The sequence below is a fragment of the Myotis davidii genome, unplaced genomic scaffold (assembly GCF_000327345.1).
Source record: "Myotis davidii unplaced genomic scaffold, ASM32734v1 scaffold461, whole genome shotgun sequence".
NCBI lineage: Eukaryota > Metazoa > Chordata > Mammalia > Chiroptera > Vespertilionidae > Myotis > Myotis davidii.
In genome coordinates this window covers 3,563,411-3,579,747 of record NW_006295825.1, presented here as the reverse complement: position 1 = coordinate 3,579,747, position 16,337 = coordinate 3,563,411, and the positions used below count along the sequence as shown (strand labels likewise).

The 16,337-nt window shown below is 40.0% G+C and overlaps 1 protein-coding gene across 1 annotated transcript in view; it reads left to right on the top strand.

Annotated features, from left to right (window-relative positions):
• Positions 1-16,337, top strand: part of RAB8B (RAB8B, member RAS oncogene family) — a 61,218-nt gene that overhangs the window by 30,132 nt on the left and 14,749 nt on the right. Inside the window, exons 2-3 of the mRNA XM_006770807.2 lie at positions 12,832-12,892; positions 15,661-15,721. Of these exons, the coding sequence (XP_006770870.1) occupies positions 12,832-12,892; positions 15,661-15,721 (122 nt within the window). The remainder of the gene's footprint in view (positions 1-12,831; positions 12,893-15,660; positions 15,722-16,337) is intronic.

The following is a 16,337-nucleotide window of genomic DNA, read 5'->3' as shown; positions in this document are numbered from 1 at the left end:
TCCCCCTCCCCCCTCTCCCTCTCCCTGTGTCTTTCCATCCATCCCTTTCTAAAATCAATAAACATATCCGCAGAGGAGAGTTAAAAACAAAAACAAAAAGAAAAGAACTGTATGTCTTGAAAGAAGTGGGTAAAGGGAAACATAAGGTGAATAATTTTCCTATCCAAGATTGAGGGCTGGTTAGTAGAAACTGCAGTTAAGTTTCTTGCTTTAACACCTGAGGCCTCTATCTTGGTGTTGGGAGTGAATAGGAGGCAGGGGACAGACCTGGATAGTATGTTACACTTTGAACTTGATTTTATAAAAACAAGCTGATAAAATATAACTTGAAATATTTTTTGCTCAATTTTGGAGAAATTATTCTGTGCGGCACTGGCTGATTTTCCAGTATCAGGATGGCTTTTTTAAAAACAGTCTTTTGTCAATATTGTTTAGGTTTTCTTCTTCCCCAACCCCCACAAACACTGGGATTTAAAATTAGGGCGAATAATGGTCGAATGTGAAGTCCACTATAGCATATTTTGACAACCCACTCATTTTATGCTTTGAATATAATTATTACTCATCCTTTGTGTATTGAAAGTGGCAGTTAGCTAGGGGACAATGGGGACGAAAGAAAATATGAAGTGCTCCAGCTCCTTCATTAGTCGGGATGACATCTGTAAGTCTGAAACATAGGTTAGAGAAACTCTTGGGTTTCCCAGCCCAGTTGTAACATTGTATTCTGTTTTACAAGGCAAGTCAAGGAAGTAGTTAGGCGGTGGAATTTTTTTATCACCCTATAAAGTTAGAAAAATGTCTTAAATATTTAGAGTTGGATTACTATATATATGCGAGACGCATAATTGGCTTGTAGAAGTGTTAACTGTATACATGAAGGTTATAGAGTGTTGTCAACTTTAAGCTTTTGTATTACAGGGAAATGTGTTTACAAATGAGGACGATGTTATCATAGGTAGACATTTCTCATTTTTGATTGGGAAAAACTGTAATCAGTGTCATTTCTGTTGATTTTTGTCTCATTCTTTGACTTGCATATACTCCATCTGTTTGCGTTAGCCCTCCTCTTTGGCAGTCGCTTATTATCATTATCCATCTGCCACCCTGGCTGCAGTGAGCTGTATGCGCTGCTTGCTTTTACTACACTTTCGTGGCATTGATGTTGCTGCTGATCAAGAAAAGCCTTTCCGCTAACTAGATTCTGAGCACTGTGACTCTGCAGTTACACTGTTTTATTATCTCTGATGATTTTCCTTTTCTCTAGACAAGTCAGAAGGAGGGTAGGATGGGAAGAGGTGAGGTGGGTATTGCAGGAGAGTCTGACTAGATGATTCTTTGCTTCAGCCTCAAGTAATTTGGTGCAGACACCCCATCCCACCCCCAAAAAAGTTGATTTGTATTAACTGAGTGAGGAAAATTGCTAAATTTTACATTTTGCACCACTATAAGCTGAAATCTTTCTAAAGAAGTGATCTGGAAATTTTCCTGGAAAATAATAAGATTGTAGCCAGAGTTTGTTTCAGCCCTGGTTGCTAACTTTAAACTTTTGTTCTGGGAAAACCCATATATATTTTACATTGGTAACAATCTTTTTTGTTTTTTCTCTTTTAAGAACTCATTCTCAAAGGGGGAAATATATATATATATATATATCACTTGTTTTTAGTTAGTTGCCCCATGTAGTATTGTTACTTAGTTCTATTACTTTATAATTTTCTCTTCTTTTTTAGTTTTCACTTACCTCCAAATGAATGGAAAACATGATACATGGTCATACTTGGAAGGATCTAGCAGATCAGTTTCACTGCATTTTTGGTGCAACATCATTGGAATGTGGTTGTAATTTTTTCCGGGGATAGTTTCAGTGATTTGGCAGTATGGTTTTCCCATAACAATAGTATGCAAATTCAGAGATTTGCCTTTTTATCGTAATCTTTTGAATAACCACAATATTCCCTTCACCCTTAACTGAAACAGTATACTTTGACCCTGAGTTGTCAAAGTACAAACAAGGAAATTCCAGGTTTAGGAAGGTGGTAGTGACTCATACTGGAGGGATTTGCCTGCTGTAAAGGTACACCTTTTCAGAAACAGTTGGTGGAGCAGAGGAGATGCATGTGGTCCCATTTAGGAGCAGTTTGGTTCTTGAGATGCTCATGAATTAATAACAGGAAAGAGATGGAAATCTCAGAGGCATTCTGAATTTTTTAAAAAATATATTTTATTGATTCTTTACAGAGAGGAAGGGAGAGGGACAGAGAGTTAGAAACATCAATGAGAGAGAAACATCGATCAGCTGCCTCCTGCACACTCCCCACTGGGTATATGCCCGCAACCAAGGTACATGCTCTTGACTGGAATTGAACCTGGGACCCCTAGTCCGCAGGCCAACGCTCCATCCACTGAGCCAAACCGGTTAGAGCGGCATTCTGAATTTTTATTCTTCAAGAAAGTTTAGTTAATAAATTAGGCTCTTTATGAAAAGATTTCATTGATGGTAAACATCCTTTCTTTGAGAACATTTAGAATCTACATTTTGACAACTTCAAGCACATTGCTACTTCCAGATTGAGTAACACTTAAAGCACATTTCCTTTTGAAAGTGCAAGGTTTGCAAAAGAGACTTGTCATGCATTCATTTGCCCATTCTCAGATGGGGAGCTGAATCCTGGGTAATCTCTGCTGGCTCCTTAATCAGATTAAAAATTCTCAATGCTTCCTAAGATTATAGCTGTGTTATTACATTTCCTTTGCTATTTCTGTTTTTCTCTCGATATTTTGGTAGTTCCAGCATTTTAGAGACCTTTCATTTGTGATTCAAAACATAGTTATATTTTAGTAGTTCTTGCCCTTTTATTTTACCAAAGAGATTTAAAGGGTTAATTAAATCTTTATATTTAAATCTTTAAAACCTTGGAGACTCTCAAATAGAGGCATTACTTAAAACTATTTTTAACTGTACTATTTTTGTATCTGTCATGCATATGTTTATGGCTCAACTAAAAATTAGTAAGTCCTTCCTAATTTTCTGAATTAGTTTGAGTTTGTTATCTTTTGTTAGTGTGATTAGATTTTATAGGTACAGTTATCTTATGAAGAACTAGAGGCCTGATGCACGAAGATTCGTGCAAGAATAGGCCTTCCTTCCCCTGGCTGCCTGCACCACCTTCGCTCTGGCCTGGAGCCGCCTTTCCACCTCTCACCTTGTCATGTCAATTTGCATATTCCCTCCTTATTGGCTGTGGGTGCCGCCATCTTTGTTGTGAAGTTACAGTCAATTTGCATATCCCATCATTATTAGATAGTATGCCAAGAGTTGAATTTAGTTCAGTAACAATTAGAGTGTTCTAAGAGTGTCAAGATGTGCAGCTTTTTCAGCACGAAGTGGTAATATGTGTCACTTGATTTACACCATAAATGGGGCTTAGCATATCACTTCTTAGTCACAGAATGGAAGAGCCAAAGAAATCTGAAAAATTCTAGTCTTCTGTCTTCTTTATTAAAAAGTCAGGTGTCTTTTTTAAGGACAAGTTATATTTAAAGACCACTTGTTAGTCCACTTTTAAAAAAAAATCCCCCTATCCTATGTTGGATTTAACAAAACTAACATATTTGGCTGCCAGTGATCATTTCAAACTGTTGTTAAAGTGTCTTCTAAACGTACTTTTAAAGTGTTTTCCCTTCTAAACTTTAGACTTTCTAATTTCCAAACAAACAAAAAATAGATTGTAAATTTGAATATAAATAAAACAAAAATTAAATGGTTCTAACTTTATGCCACAAAATCGGTCCTTGGCAAAAATATGCTTTTATGAACTTAAAAAATGTATTTGCCGAAGAGCAATGTCTTGAACTCCTTTTTTTTCAACCTAAGTAACATTCTTACCTTTATTTCTAAATTTGCATACTTTCTCCAAGACCTTAATTTATTTTGGGAAAAAAAAGTATTTTAAAACTTCAATCTATGACTCATATTTTTTTCTTATTTCAAGAATCTGTTTTTCTAATTAGAGATTTTAGCCAATTATCATAAAGTCAGCTACTCTAAAATTTTGTTAATCTCCAGTTTAAAAGTCCATACAAAAAAGCATAAGCAAAATGTGGGTGTCGAAGTTTCAAAAATGGCAGAATCCATCTACATTGTATCTTCATCGTCTATATATTATACACACACACACACACACACACACACACTAGATGCTCGGTGCACAAAAATTTGTGCACTGGCGAGGGAGGGGGTACCCCTCAGCCCCACTTGTGCCCTCTCACAGTCTGGGACCCCTCCGGAGATAACCATCTGCTGGCTTAGGTCTGCTCCCCGGGTGGCAGATGGCACACCCGATCCCTCAGTGCCTGCCCCGCCGCCCCAGGTCGTGCACACAGCAGGGCCGATCCAGGGGTTGCGCCCCGAGTCGAGCACACGGCAGATCCGGGGGTTGGGGCACTGCCCCGGGTCGGGCACTAGGCACATATATATGCCTAAGTGACCATTTGACTGTTCAACTGGTAGTTATGACGAGCACTGACTACCAGGGGGCAGATGCTCAATGCACAGGCATGGAAACATGGAACAGACTGATGAAATCTCAGAGGGAAGTGGGGAGGGGACAGGGCAGGGAGAGATTAACCAAAGATCTTATATGCATACTAGAGGCCCGGTGCACGGATTCATGCACCGGTGGGGTCCCTCGGCCTGTCCTGCAGGGATTGGGCCAAAACTGCAGTCTGACAGCCACCGAGGGGTCCTGGATTGCAAAAGGGCACAGGCGAGGCCGAGGGACCCCACAAATCCATGCACTGGGCCTCTAGTTAATAAATAAAAATCTAAGTAAGGAAGTGAACATACCATTTCTTAAAGTGGATTTTAATATTTAGGAAACTTTTTTCTGTTTCTGGGATATCTCTGAAATGTAAATAGAAAGACCACATAACCCACATTTTGATAGCCTGGGGTCACAGATGTTGTTTCCAAATGTCCTTTTGAAACAAAGTACATGTTTTAATTGTAAAAGTGCAGTGTTAAATTTCTGCTTCTTAATGTAGGTCAAAGGGGATTGATAACCCAGGTTTTTTCTTTGTTGACGTTAAACCCAGCATTGGAATCTTGCATTGTTGCCATTCACTGGGAGGCTAAATATCCCAGAAATCTGAAGTCTTTTTTTGTGTCTCTCCTGACTGCATCCAAATTGGATTTTTAAAAGAATTTCAGTGGGAGCGAGGTGTTTAAATCCTCAGTTGAAGGTCCCTGCTGTTTCTCCACCCCTGATTTTTCTGGGCCACACAGCAGACTTTCCTTGGAGTAAGCCCAGCAGGTACACAGGCAGGAGACAGCTGTGTGTGTGCTGCACCACCCACAGGGCACAAATGCAGCAAGTCACAGCTTATGCTGAAGGTCAGGACAACTGGCTGGCCCCAGAGAGTTAGTCTTAAGGCCAGGAAAAGTCCTTCCTACTTTTTCCCACACTGCAGCAATGGTATCCTTTCATTCATTCACAAACCCAGGGGAAACCTCCCTATTCTCCTGGACAGAAAAGGCTAGATTATTAATATCTGTTGGCTAATTTGACTTTAGTGAAAAATAATTTTGTGAATCTGTTCCCTTTCCATGTTAAATTATATCTAATTTGTGGAATAAAAGGTGGCCCAATACTGGTCATTCCAAGTTCCTTTTCCCTGTTAGGTCTGTTAGCTGTGGGGCTGAGTCTGGTTCAAAGTTTCTTTCCCTCTGTTCTGCTGGTCAAGCCCTCCCTCCAGTTGCACCACAGGTTCTGAGACATATCTGATAAGCTGTCTTTTCATAAGTGCTGACTTCATATCCTTCACTAGGCCTCACTGCCAGGTCTCTGCCAGCTCTTGTTCCTGTGAATGGCCTCAAGTCCCACTTTATTTTCTCCTCAGAGGGGCAGGGCAGAGGCCCCTCCCCCACTCTCTTGTCCTGGCTCCCTCCTTCCAGCCTTTGGAATGAAAAATCAGAACTCCTTTGTTCCCCAACCAGAGTGCCACTCCCAGCAGTGACCAAATGTGTCTTCTTCCTGTTGCCCTTGGCCCAAATGGAAGCTCCTATTCCTCCAGGCACGGAAGGAAATGGCCCTGAGCCCCTGCTTAAAATCTGAGTAGCCAGCACTCCTTGCTCTAGCACCAGCCCCTGCTCTGCCCCCTCATTTTCTGAATTTGATCCAGTCTTGCTCTTGATCACAGGCCCTCTTTAAATGGAGCATAGGTAGGAGGTAGTGCCTGCTCTGCCTCCCCACTAAATCTAGAAGGTGCCTTTCATCTCTAAAATTTGGTTTGATTTTTCTACTACCAGGAGTGAATGAGTGCCTCCATATCTCATTTTTCTAGATAAGTAATCATTGCTTTTTAAAAATTATGAACAATTCCAAGTATGCATAATATAAAACACTTCCACATCCATGTACCACCATGTAGTTTTAGAAACAATTACTTACAGAGTTGAAGTGCCTCCCTAATCCCTCCTCTTCCATTTCTCTCCAAAGGTAACAGTTATCTGGATTTTGTTGATAATCATTCTCATGCATGTTTTTATATTTAAATTACACCTGGGTATATATAAAAATGATACATACTATTGGTATGGGTATCTATTCAAATACGTTTTTATTGGTTTAGAGAGGAAGGGAGAGGGGAAGAAAAAGAGAGAAACATTGATGTTAAAGAGAAACATCGATCAGCTGCCTCCTGAATGCACTCCGACCAGGGAACAAATCGGCAACCTGGGTATGTGTCCTGACTGGGAATCGAACCAGTGACCTTTAGGTGCACAGGAAGAAGCTCAATCAACTGAGCCACACCAGCCAGGGTGGTTCGGGAATTTCTGAAAATTTACAGAAATGGTTTGACTATGTAAATTTCTGCAGTTGCTCTTTTCACTTACCCTTGTTTTTAGATTCATCCATGTTGATAGATGTGGCTATTGTTCACTGCTCATGAATATTCCCTTGTATACCAAGGTATTCTCCTACTGTGGACATTTCCGTTGTTGCTAAGGTTTTGTTGTGACCCTTAAAGAGGAAGCCTCCTCAGGAGACATGGATATTTTTATACATGTCTGTTTGGGAAGACCTGATCTTTAAATGCCAAACTTCACTTTTAATCCTTTTTTGAATTGGTCTTTGTGAATCTGGTAAGTTGCCATGTCTCTTAGGCCTCAGTACGAAGAGAAGACTGGACTCAACAATTTCTAAGGTACTTTTTTTGTACTGATTTTGGAGAGAGAGGGAGGGAGAGAGGAAAAAGAGAGAAGGAGAGAGATTTGTTGTTTCACTTGTTTATTCTTTCATTGGCTGATTCTTGTATATGCCCTGACCTGGGATTGAACCCACAACCTTGGTGTATGGGCACGGTGCTCAGACCAACTGAACTACCTGGCCAGGGTTCTAAGGTGCTTTCTAAAAGGTCTAGAAATCTGGGATTTCTTTCACATTTGCTTCCCTCCCTCCTTATAGTGTATAGTACAGTGATGATGAACCTATGACACACATGTCAGAGGTGACACGTGAACTCATTTTTTTGGTTGATTTTTCTTTGTTAAATGGCATTTAAATATATAAAATAAATATCAAAAATATAAATCTTTGTTTTACTATGGTTGCAAATATCAACAAATTTCTATATGTGACATGACACCAGAGTTAAGTTAGGGTTTTCCAAAATGCTGACATGCCGAGCTCAAAAGGTTCACCATCACTGGTATAGTATGTACAATGGGTTCATAAAAAGTAAAAATCTGTGTGTGTGTGTGTGTGTGTGTGTGTGTGTTTAACTCAAAATGAGCCTTTGAGTCCCTTGAGAATGTTTTCTTATAATTTGTATTTCCTATTTTATTGACTAGATAAATATCAATGAGAAAACTGGCACAGCTGCTTTCAGCCATAAAAAAATTAACAATAGGGCACATTCAAGAAACATGGAAGCAACGTTGGAGTCTTGTCTCCTGCATGTAGATGTGGGGCTGTGTGCTAGCTGGGAAGGCTGCATGTAGCCTGGTGGCTCATGGATTGTTCATGAGTTGGGATGACTCAAGGTCATGATTTTGAACATGAATTATTGTATGATATGCTGCCAAAAGACAGTGATGCTTTCTAAAAGGCGATCAAGAACGGAAGGGCATTTTGACCCAAAATGTAATGCCCTTCAAAGCTATGTTTTTTGAGTTATATAGTCCTTTTAAATGAAAAAAAAAATGGAAAAAAAGGCACTCTCTTACTGCAGGATAGGCTGTAATGTAGCTCTTGCTGCTGTTGATATGACAGCCCCTCCTTTGCAGTCTAATCATTTGGGGCTGGAGCACAAGCCAGGCCTTTGGGACTGTGGGCTCAAGGACTCTCCTGGGGGTGATCACAGTTTAACCACAGAGATGTCGTCTTCGCTATTTGGGTTGCCCATTGTCCTTTTTTTATCTTCATATTTCCTGCTTGGTGGCTGAAGACTAGGCGAAATTACCTTCCAAGAAGTGCTCTAGTTATCACGAAATTTAATGACATTCATGGTAGGGTAGTAGGGATAGCTATTATGATTTGTCTGTTTCATATGGCTATGAATATGGTGTATTAGTTAGATAGATTTGAGTATTAGTCTAACAGATATTATGATTGATTCAAAAGCTTTTCTGCTCTCCTAATTTTAGTAGCCTGTGGATCTGGAGGAGTGACCCAGCTCTGGGGAACGGGACTTGATTAATCTAAATTTAGGATAGGTTTTGATTAATTGAATCTTGCTAACTGACTAGGCAGTGATTGGCTCAGGAACTCAGCCTTAGTCCCCAGAACATGACATGCCCGTGGTTATAAATCTGGTTATAAATCCAACAATGAGACTTGAAGGAAAGGTCGCTGGAGGCTTTGGGGAAACAGTTCTTCACTTTTAAGAAAGAGACACAGGAAGATGATCTCTTTTCTTCTCGGTATTGCTGTTGTGGTCAGGAATTGCTATCAGTCAGAGGATGCAACTGATCCTCCCAAGAGGGTAGAGCCAAAGGAGATGCAGAGAAATGAGCCGAAACTACTGGACCGAGCCATCTCCAAACCCCAGCTCACCACTGGGCTTGTTATATGAGTCAACAAATTACCTTAAGATAGTTTGATTTGCGGTTTCTGTTGCAGCAGAAAGCATCCTATTTGATATAATTGTCTTATTATTCTTATGAGTGGTTATTTTTTTAATCTTGGAGTAGCCTCAGAAAGTTATTTTTCCTTTAAAAAGTAAAGTGATTATTAATCTATATATTCTACTGATATTGTTGTCGAATTAAGTGCAATATAAAGATCTTCATTTTTTTACCGTAATAAGATGTCTCAGCATCAGTCCTCCTGTTACTGTAGTGAACGAAGAACACATTGGACTTCCATGGTTTTCCTAGCTCTCTCCACACGTAGCAGCATTTAACCTTTATGCGATGTTGTAAGCATATTTAACCTTTCACTTAGTATCTGCCGTGTACATGTTCCTGTGTGCAGCCTGACTGGCAGAGAGGATCGAGCTCTTGCTTGATGTGAGACCAATTCAGAGCAATATGTTAATAAGCCAGATAACACCGATTGAATTACTGGCCAAAGGCAGGCCTGGGAGAAGCGATGGACATGGCTGAGTAGACAGCTGAGGAAGGAGGGAGGGGGAGAAGAACTGCATGGGTGGAGAGGCATCCTCAGAGAAGGCTGCCCAGTGAGGTGGCCACGCACACGCAGAGGGGAGGACAGGTGCAAGCCCCTGCGAGGAACAGAGGCCTAAGGGAGAGCAGTGTATCCAGTGGAAGAGGCTGTGTTGCCAGACTGAGGGAGCTGGAAGTTGGATCCACAGCCCCTTAAGTAGTGAGGTGGCATTACCTCAGGGATTGCTGAATGTTATTCTCACGGTGGTGGGCAGGGGAATGAGACCAGGGAGAGAGGTGGGCACAGGGTCCTGGGAAGCTATTATAATCCTTGTGTGATGTGACACGATCTGCAGGATAATAGAATCTGTAATATCTTACATTTATATGGAGTTTCAGAGTCCCCACGGCACAGTCAGACACGTTATCTAATTTACCTGTTAGATCCTCTCCATCTTTTTTAAGGATGAGGAGGATATAGAAATTCAGAGCAATTAATCATCCTCGGAAAAGTTGTTAATGACAGGCCCTAACAGACAGCCTGGGTCTTTTAACTCCCAGGTTCTGTGCTTTTCAATAATAATACAAACAACATTTTCCATTTTTAGTGAAATTCAAGTTGTGTTAATTTGACTGTGCTCTACAGCATTTGTCTATCAACTGGCTCCCGACAGGCGCAATAAACAAAAGCTAAATACCAGTTCACAACTCTTACAAACATTGAAAACAGCTGAATAGTGAAAAGATGGTTAAGTTTCCCAGATAATGGTAAAACCTCCTCAGATAACAGAAAGGTAATCCTTCTAACAAATACAAAAAACAAAAGGCTAGGTCAGTAGAAAGTTTCCTAAATGTTTTAAATGAATGAGAGTAACTGAGACTTTAAGGGAGCTTCAAAATGGCTTTGTTGAATGAAGGTGGAAAAGTTGCCCATGACTCCCAACTACAGGCAAAAACAACATTGGAAGAACAGGAGTTACAATCTCAATGAGCCAGAATAAGGAAAGTATTCATATGGACAGGCATTTGATATACATCATCTCTTATGTAAACTGTGAATGAACTATTAAATGATGGAATGTTGGATAGTAGCCTTCCAATTGAGAAAGTTAATTTTCCAGCTATACAGTCTACATTTTAAAAGTCATGGATTTTTCTTCTTTTTTTATTATGGTTTAAACACACACACACACACACACACAATTTATCATCTTAACCATATTTGTATGTGTACAGTTCAGTAAATATGGTCACATTGTTGTCAAACAAGTCTTTAGAGAGTTTTCATCTTTTGCAAATCCTAAAGCAGTATGCCCACTAAAGAACTACTCCCTTTTCCTCCTCTCTCCATCCCCGGGGGAACTGTCATCCTATTTTCTGTTTCTATGAGTTTGGAAAATTATGAATTTTTTAAATGTTAATATCAAGAAACATTAATTGAACACCTGGTGGGCACTGTTCTTAATGTCTGGACCAAAAAACCATAAAGGATAGCTGAGAATTCCCAGAGGGTCTTTGTTACACTGGACTCAGAGATGTGTAAAAAGATAAATCACAATAAAAATCAGTGCGTATTAAATCGTAAATGAGTGAGGACCACAGTAAAATCTGTGTGATGCTAACAATAATATCTATGCGGTTTTGCTAAGTGCTGCCCCTGCCGCTGCTGACCCTGCAGTAGTGAGGTACCTGGAGGAAACATGAGCCAGATAACCTGGGATACTGGGTCTCAGATCGTCCTCGCTAACAGTAGCGGTGGTTATTAGTGAGGGAACGAATATTGAGATGTTGCCCTACTAGATTAGCTGGGTGTGATAGTTGTCTACTTCAAGATCCACAAAAGCACCTAAAAAGGGTCCCCGGGGGAAAGTGCCACACAAAGAAGAAGGGGAAAACGCACTTGGTTTAAGCCTAGGTATTCTATGAAGCTGGAGCTGGCAAGCGGCCTTTTGGGGTGTTCTCAATGTTGGTATACGGAAACGTTGTGTAGCATAGCCCTTGAAGGCTCTCCCCACCCCATAGATAACTACAGTTAATGCTTAAGTCAATTTAGAGGATACATAATTGACATGTGTGTTTTTTAAATGTCTTATAAACCACTTCCCAGGGTTCTGTATAGAATGCAAAAGAATAGAAAATTTTAAAATAAAGCTGGAGTAGCCAGATGATGAAGATTTAGCAAACTACAACCGAGTTGTATTCACTAACAGGTCCCATTAGAGAAAGAGTGGCAGCTTGTTCCTGGCAGAGCATGCTGATAATTGTCCAGGACTTTGTGGTTCTTGTAGTTGAAACTGCTAAATAAGTATTGAGCCCTATAGTGGGGAAGAAATAGGTGAGGGAAGGGTTGAACTTGGAGTGACCACCTGAGCCCCAAATGACTCTCTCGTGCTACCTGGCAGGCTCAGTTGAGTGCTTTCTAAGTTTGGCTTCATATTAGAATTAATTACCTAGAGAGCTTTGATAATTACTAGTGCACAGACTTACCCTTGGCCATTTAAGTCAGAATCTCAGAATTTGGGGAAGGGAGCAGGCTAGTTATAAGGGGTTTTTGTTGTTAACTTTTAAAGTTTCCCAAGTAATTCTAAAGTGCAGCCAGGGCTAAAACTATTTTAGTTATTTCAGCTCTAGCCAGTAAGATGCAGGGAACATTTATTAAAATGTATGTAAAATACTTAACTGTATAAAATAAATATACAGGCTTTCCCATCCCTGCCCTCAAATAGACAGGGTTTTTGTTTGTTTGTTTGTTTGTTTTGGGGTTTTTGTTTTGCTTTTTGCTTAGCCAGTTGCAGATTCTAAAGAAACAACTAGAGGAGGAGATGAGGAAGACATTGTGAAGAGGTCCCATGGCTGTCTTTAGGGACAGACCAAGCATAGGGGGGTGAGGGATAGGAAACATTGTTCATATGTATTTCAGGAAGTAGAAAATATGGCATGTTCTCAATCTATCCAACTTATGTAACTTTGAGGGATGTCATCCATTTATGTCAAAGTAATGACACATATAAAACATTGCATTTAACATGTGTAGGAATTCTTTGCAGAGTAATTCCTTTCTTCAGCCTGGATTCAAAGCAGACATACCATTCACACCCTCTTCTGTGTTCACATTTTCCAGGGCGTTGGAGAACTTTTTTTTTTCAATAGAAATCTTTGTTCTTTTTCTAATAAGACTTGGATTACATTTGAAGAAATTTAGCATGTCTTTCTTTTTCTGGCAGGAATTGATTTTAAAATCAGAACGATAGAACTTGATGGAAAGAAAATTAAGCTTCAGATATGGTAAGTAAATATATATATATATATATACGTAAGAGTTTCTACTTAGGAATTGAATGTGGGAATTAAATGTGCATTGTGATAAGTTAGAGCTATCCTGTGGTAGCTGAAACATCTTTTCTTTGTCAGAATCAAGGGGAAATGGGTAAGTATTCACAGGTCTCTCCACCAAGAGTGGGCAGGTAAGGAATGGTATCCTCACCAACTCACAGCCAGAAGAGATCTGAGAGCTCATTCTTCCCAAATGCTAATTTTATCGGGGAGGAAACTAAATTCTAGAGTGTATGTTACTTTTTCACTGTAGTTGTTGCAGCTGTGAAATCAGATAAGGCTTAGTAGTCAAGTGGTAGGAACCCTAAACAGGAAGTGCAGATCTAGGTTCTTGCCAGGACTACCTCTAAATTGAGGACGTGGAGCCAGTTGCTTCCCTTCTTAGAGCCTACTTTTCTTCATTTGTAAACTGATTAATTAAATGGATGATATCTGAGTTCCCCTCCAGCTCTGATATTTTATCATTTACTTGTATATGTCTTCTCATTAAAAAAAAAAAAAAGAGGACCACTAGACTAGCAATAGGGAGAAAAAAGTCATACTTCTCATCTCTCATGTTGCAATATGCAAGGCAAAGATCTCTTTAAGACCACCCAAATCTGACTGGTTCATTCCTGAAGCATCTGCCAAACTGGGGTGAATAAATATGGTTCTTCTAGATTGCCAGGTTGAGTATTTTTTACTCGAACTCTGAAACTTATAGATTTATTTTTTTAACCTCCTATAAGCTGGTTTAATTTCTTTCAGTGCAGGGCCTTCCATGGTGAGCCATGTAGAATTGGAGCCTTGGGAAAGGTTTTTGATGTGTACTGGTGTAATGTGTGATGATGACAGTAGCAGACATAGCTTAGAAATTGAGAGCTCCACAGACTATACAGGGTAAAATAGTAAAGTAATATATATGAACTTATTTTTTAGGCTGATTTTCTTCCTTGAATCTCAGGATGGGAATAGAATGAGGACATTGTATTGAAATATACTAGCACCTCTTTTACGAAGGAGGAAACTAGGATTTAGAGTGGTTAGTGATAAAGCTCTGAGGACAATCCAAACCTCCCGGAGCATCGTGTCAGTTTTATGTATTAGCATAGTCATTCCCAGTATCTGTCACTGGAAAACATTGTGAAGGTTACCACAGGCTACCCTTTTCATCTATTGGTATTTAGTAAGAAGCCAAATATTTTAAAGATATAAAACAATGTTTTAGGGAGACAGTAAAGAGAATTTTTGATTCTGTGCTTATGTCCTGATCATAACAATAGGGAGTGTTTCTAGGCGCCTGTGGGGGATCAGCTAATTAGAGTTTAATATAACAGCAGGGCACTGCTTATGGGTACTCTCAGCAGCAAGTGGTCTCTATCTAGTCTTCACAGCCTGCACTTAATATGGAAGGGTTTCCCCTCCAGCCTCACTGCAGAGCGGTTTCTAAATCAAGTAGTGTGTTAGAATCAATAATATGTTGGTCTGCTTAAAGGTGCTTGGCTTGTATTTTCCCCATGACTTCTTTGCCGTGTGCCAAATAAGTGCCTTGTATAGCTAATCCTGATCAGTGACAGAAGGGTTGGGTAAGATGACTGAGGGAAGGCCTGGCCCTGCACTAAACAGCCAAGATGTAGGTGGCTTGAGTCTCATTCAAGGGTATGAGCTGGTTAGTGGCAGAATTGGGACCACAGCCCACCCCAGCTTATTTCCTCTATTGCAGAATAGGATGCTGATAATAACACACACTGGGCTGTGGTGGGCATCATCTGAGACTATCTTCTAAGGTTTACATAAATATTAAGAGATTTATTATTAAGGGATTTATTAATGTTTTTAATTTATTATATTTCCCTTGGGCCTTCATCTCTTGTTTTGGTTTGGTATGCATTAGATTTCTAGTATATTTTCACAAGTGCCTCTTTCTTCCCTACAGTTAAATTGTACAATTTAGTTTGTCTTAGTAGCACAGGGAGTGAATTAGTTCTGCTGGTAAGTAGCAAATTTAGGAATATTGATTTTCCCAGATATCAAGTAAATTTGATCTGCTTTACAGGGACTTACTTCAATAAATGTAATTGGAAACATTTGTGATTTTTAGAATGTATTCTAATGGTACGCCATCAGCTAAAAAGCAAGAATATATGAAAGCTCATGTAACTTTGCAGTGTTGTTCATATTGGAAAGTCTTTGGAAACATTGTCAACCATTATGTGTTAAACCCAGGTTCCCGTTTAATTACGGGTTCCATTGCTGAGAAAGTTCTCGAGGAGACCCAATTTAGTGTGGTTGGCTAAGCAGAACTTACACAGTAATAAGTCCAGCCCAGTTGCTTTCTTTGTACAGAAATCAGACTTTCGCTCAAGAGAGCAAAATGCCATAATCATTAGGCATTTATTAAAACGATTGTAACTACCTCTAGGAGTCCAAGAATTTGGAACTATTCTGTTCTCCCCCAATATGTATTTGACTAGTTCAGCATGCCGGTTCCTAGCAGACCATGGATTTCCCTGTTGCTGCTTTTATCATCAATGTCCAAGTTTTTCGCACAAGTCATTGTGAGCTCTTGACAGGCTCCCGTGGCCACCACCGCCTCCAGCTCACAGACACACACAGGCTCCCTTTGTATCTTATTCCCCTCCCCTGAAACCACTGCATTTGTGAGCAGACCAGAATGATCTCTCCTCAGTGTTGCTGGTGAAGTCTTTTAAAATTGCTCTCTCCTTTGTTTAAAATTTTAGGGACACAGCAGGTCAGGAAAGATTTCGAACCATCACGACAGCATACTATAGAGGAGCCATGGTGAGTGTGTTTGGGGATTTTGCAATTCTTCAGGGGAAAGTAAAACATGAATATTCATTTGTCAAGTTTATAGGATTCAAGCTAAAGTCTATCTAGTACAGGGGGGAACATATTGTTTTTTTAAAATATATTTTTATTGATTTCAGAGAAGAAGGGAGAGGGGGAGAGAGAGAGCGAGAGAGAGAAACATCAACAATGAGAGAGAATCATCTATTGGCTGCCTCCTGCACCCCCCTACTGGGGATCAAGCCCACAACCTGGGCATGTGCCCTAGACCAGAATCAAACATAGGACCCCTTGGTCCATAGGCAGATGCTCTATCCACTGAGCCAAACCACCCAGGGCAGAAAATAGATTTTTTGATGTGAAAATAAACTGTTTTCTGTTTAGTAACTATATAATTTGCCATTAGTCTTTATCTACACTAATAAAAGAGAAAAATGGTAATTGGCGTACGACGCTACCCTTTTCATTGGCTAATCAGGGCTATATGCAAATTAACTGCCAACTAAGATTGGCAGTTAACTGCCAACAAGATGGCAGTTAATTTGCATATGTAGGCACAATGCAGGGAGGCGAAAGGGAAAGCAGGAAGAAGCCCCCTGCCACTGACAGT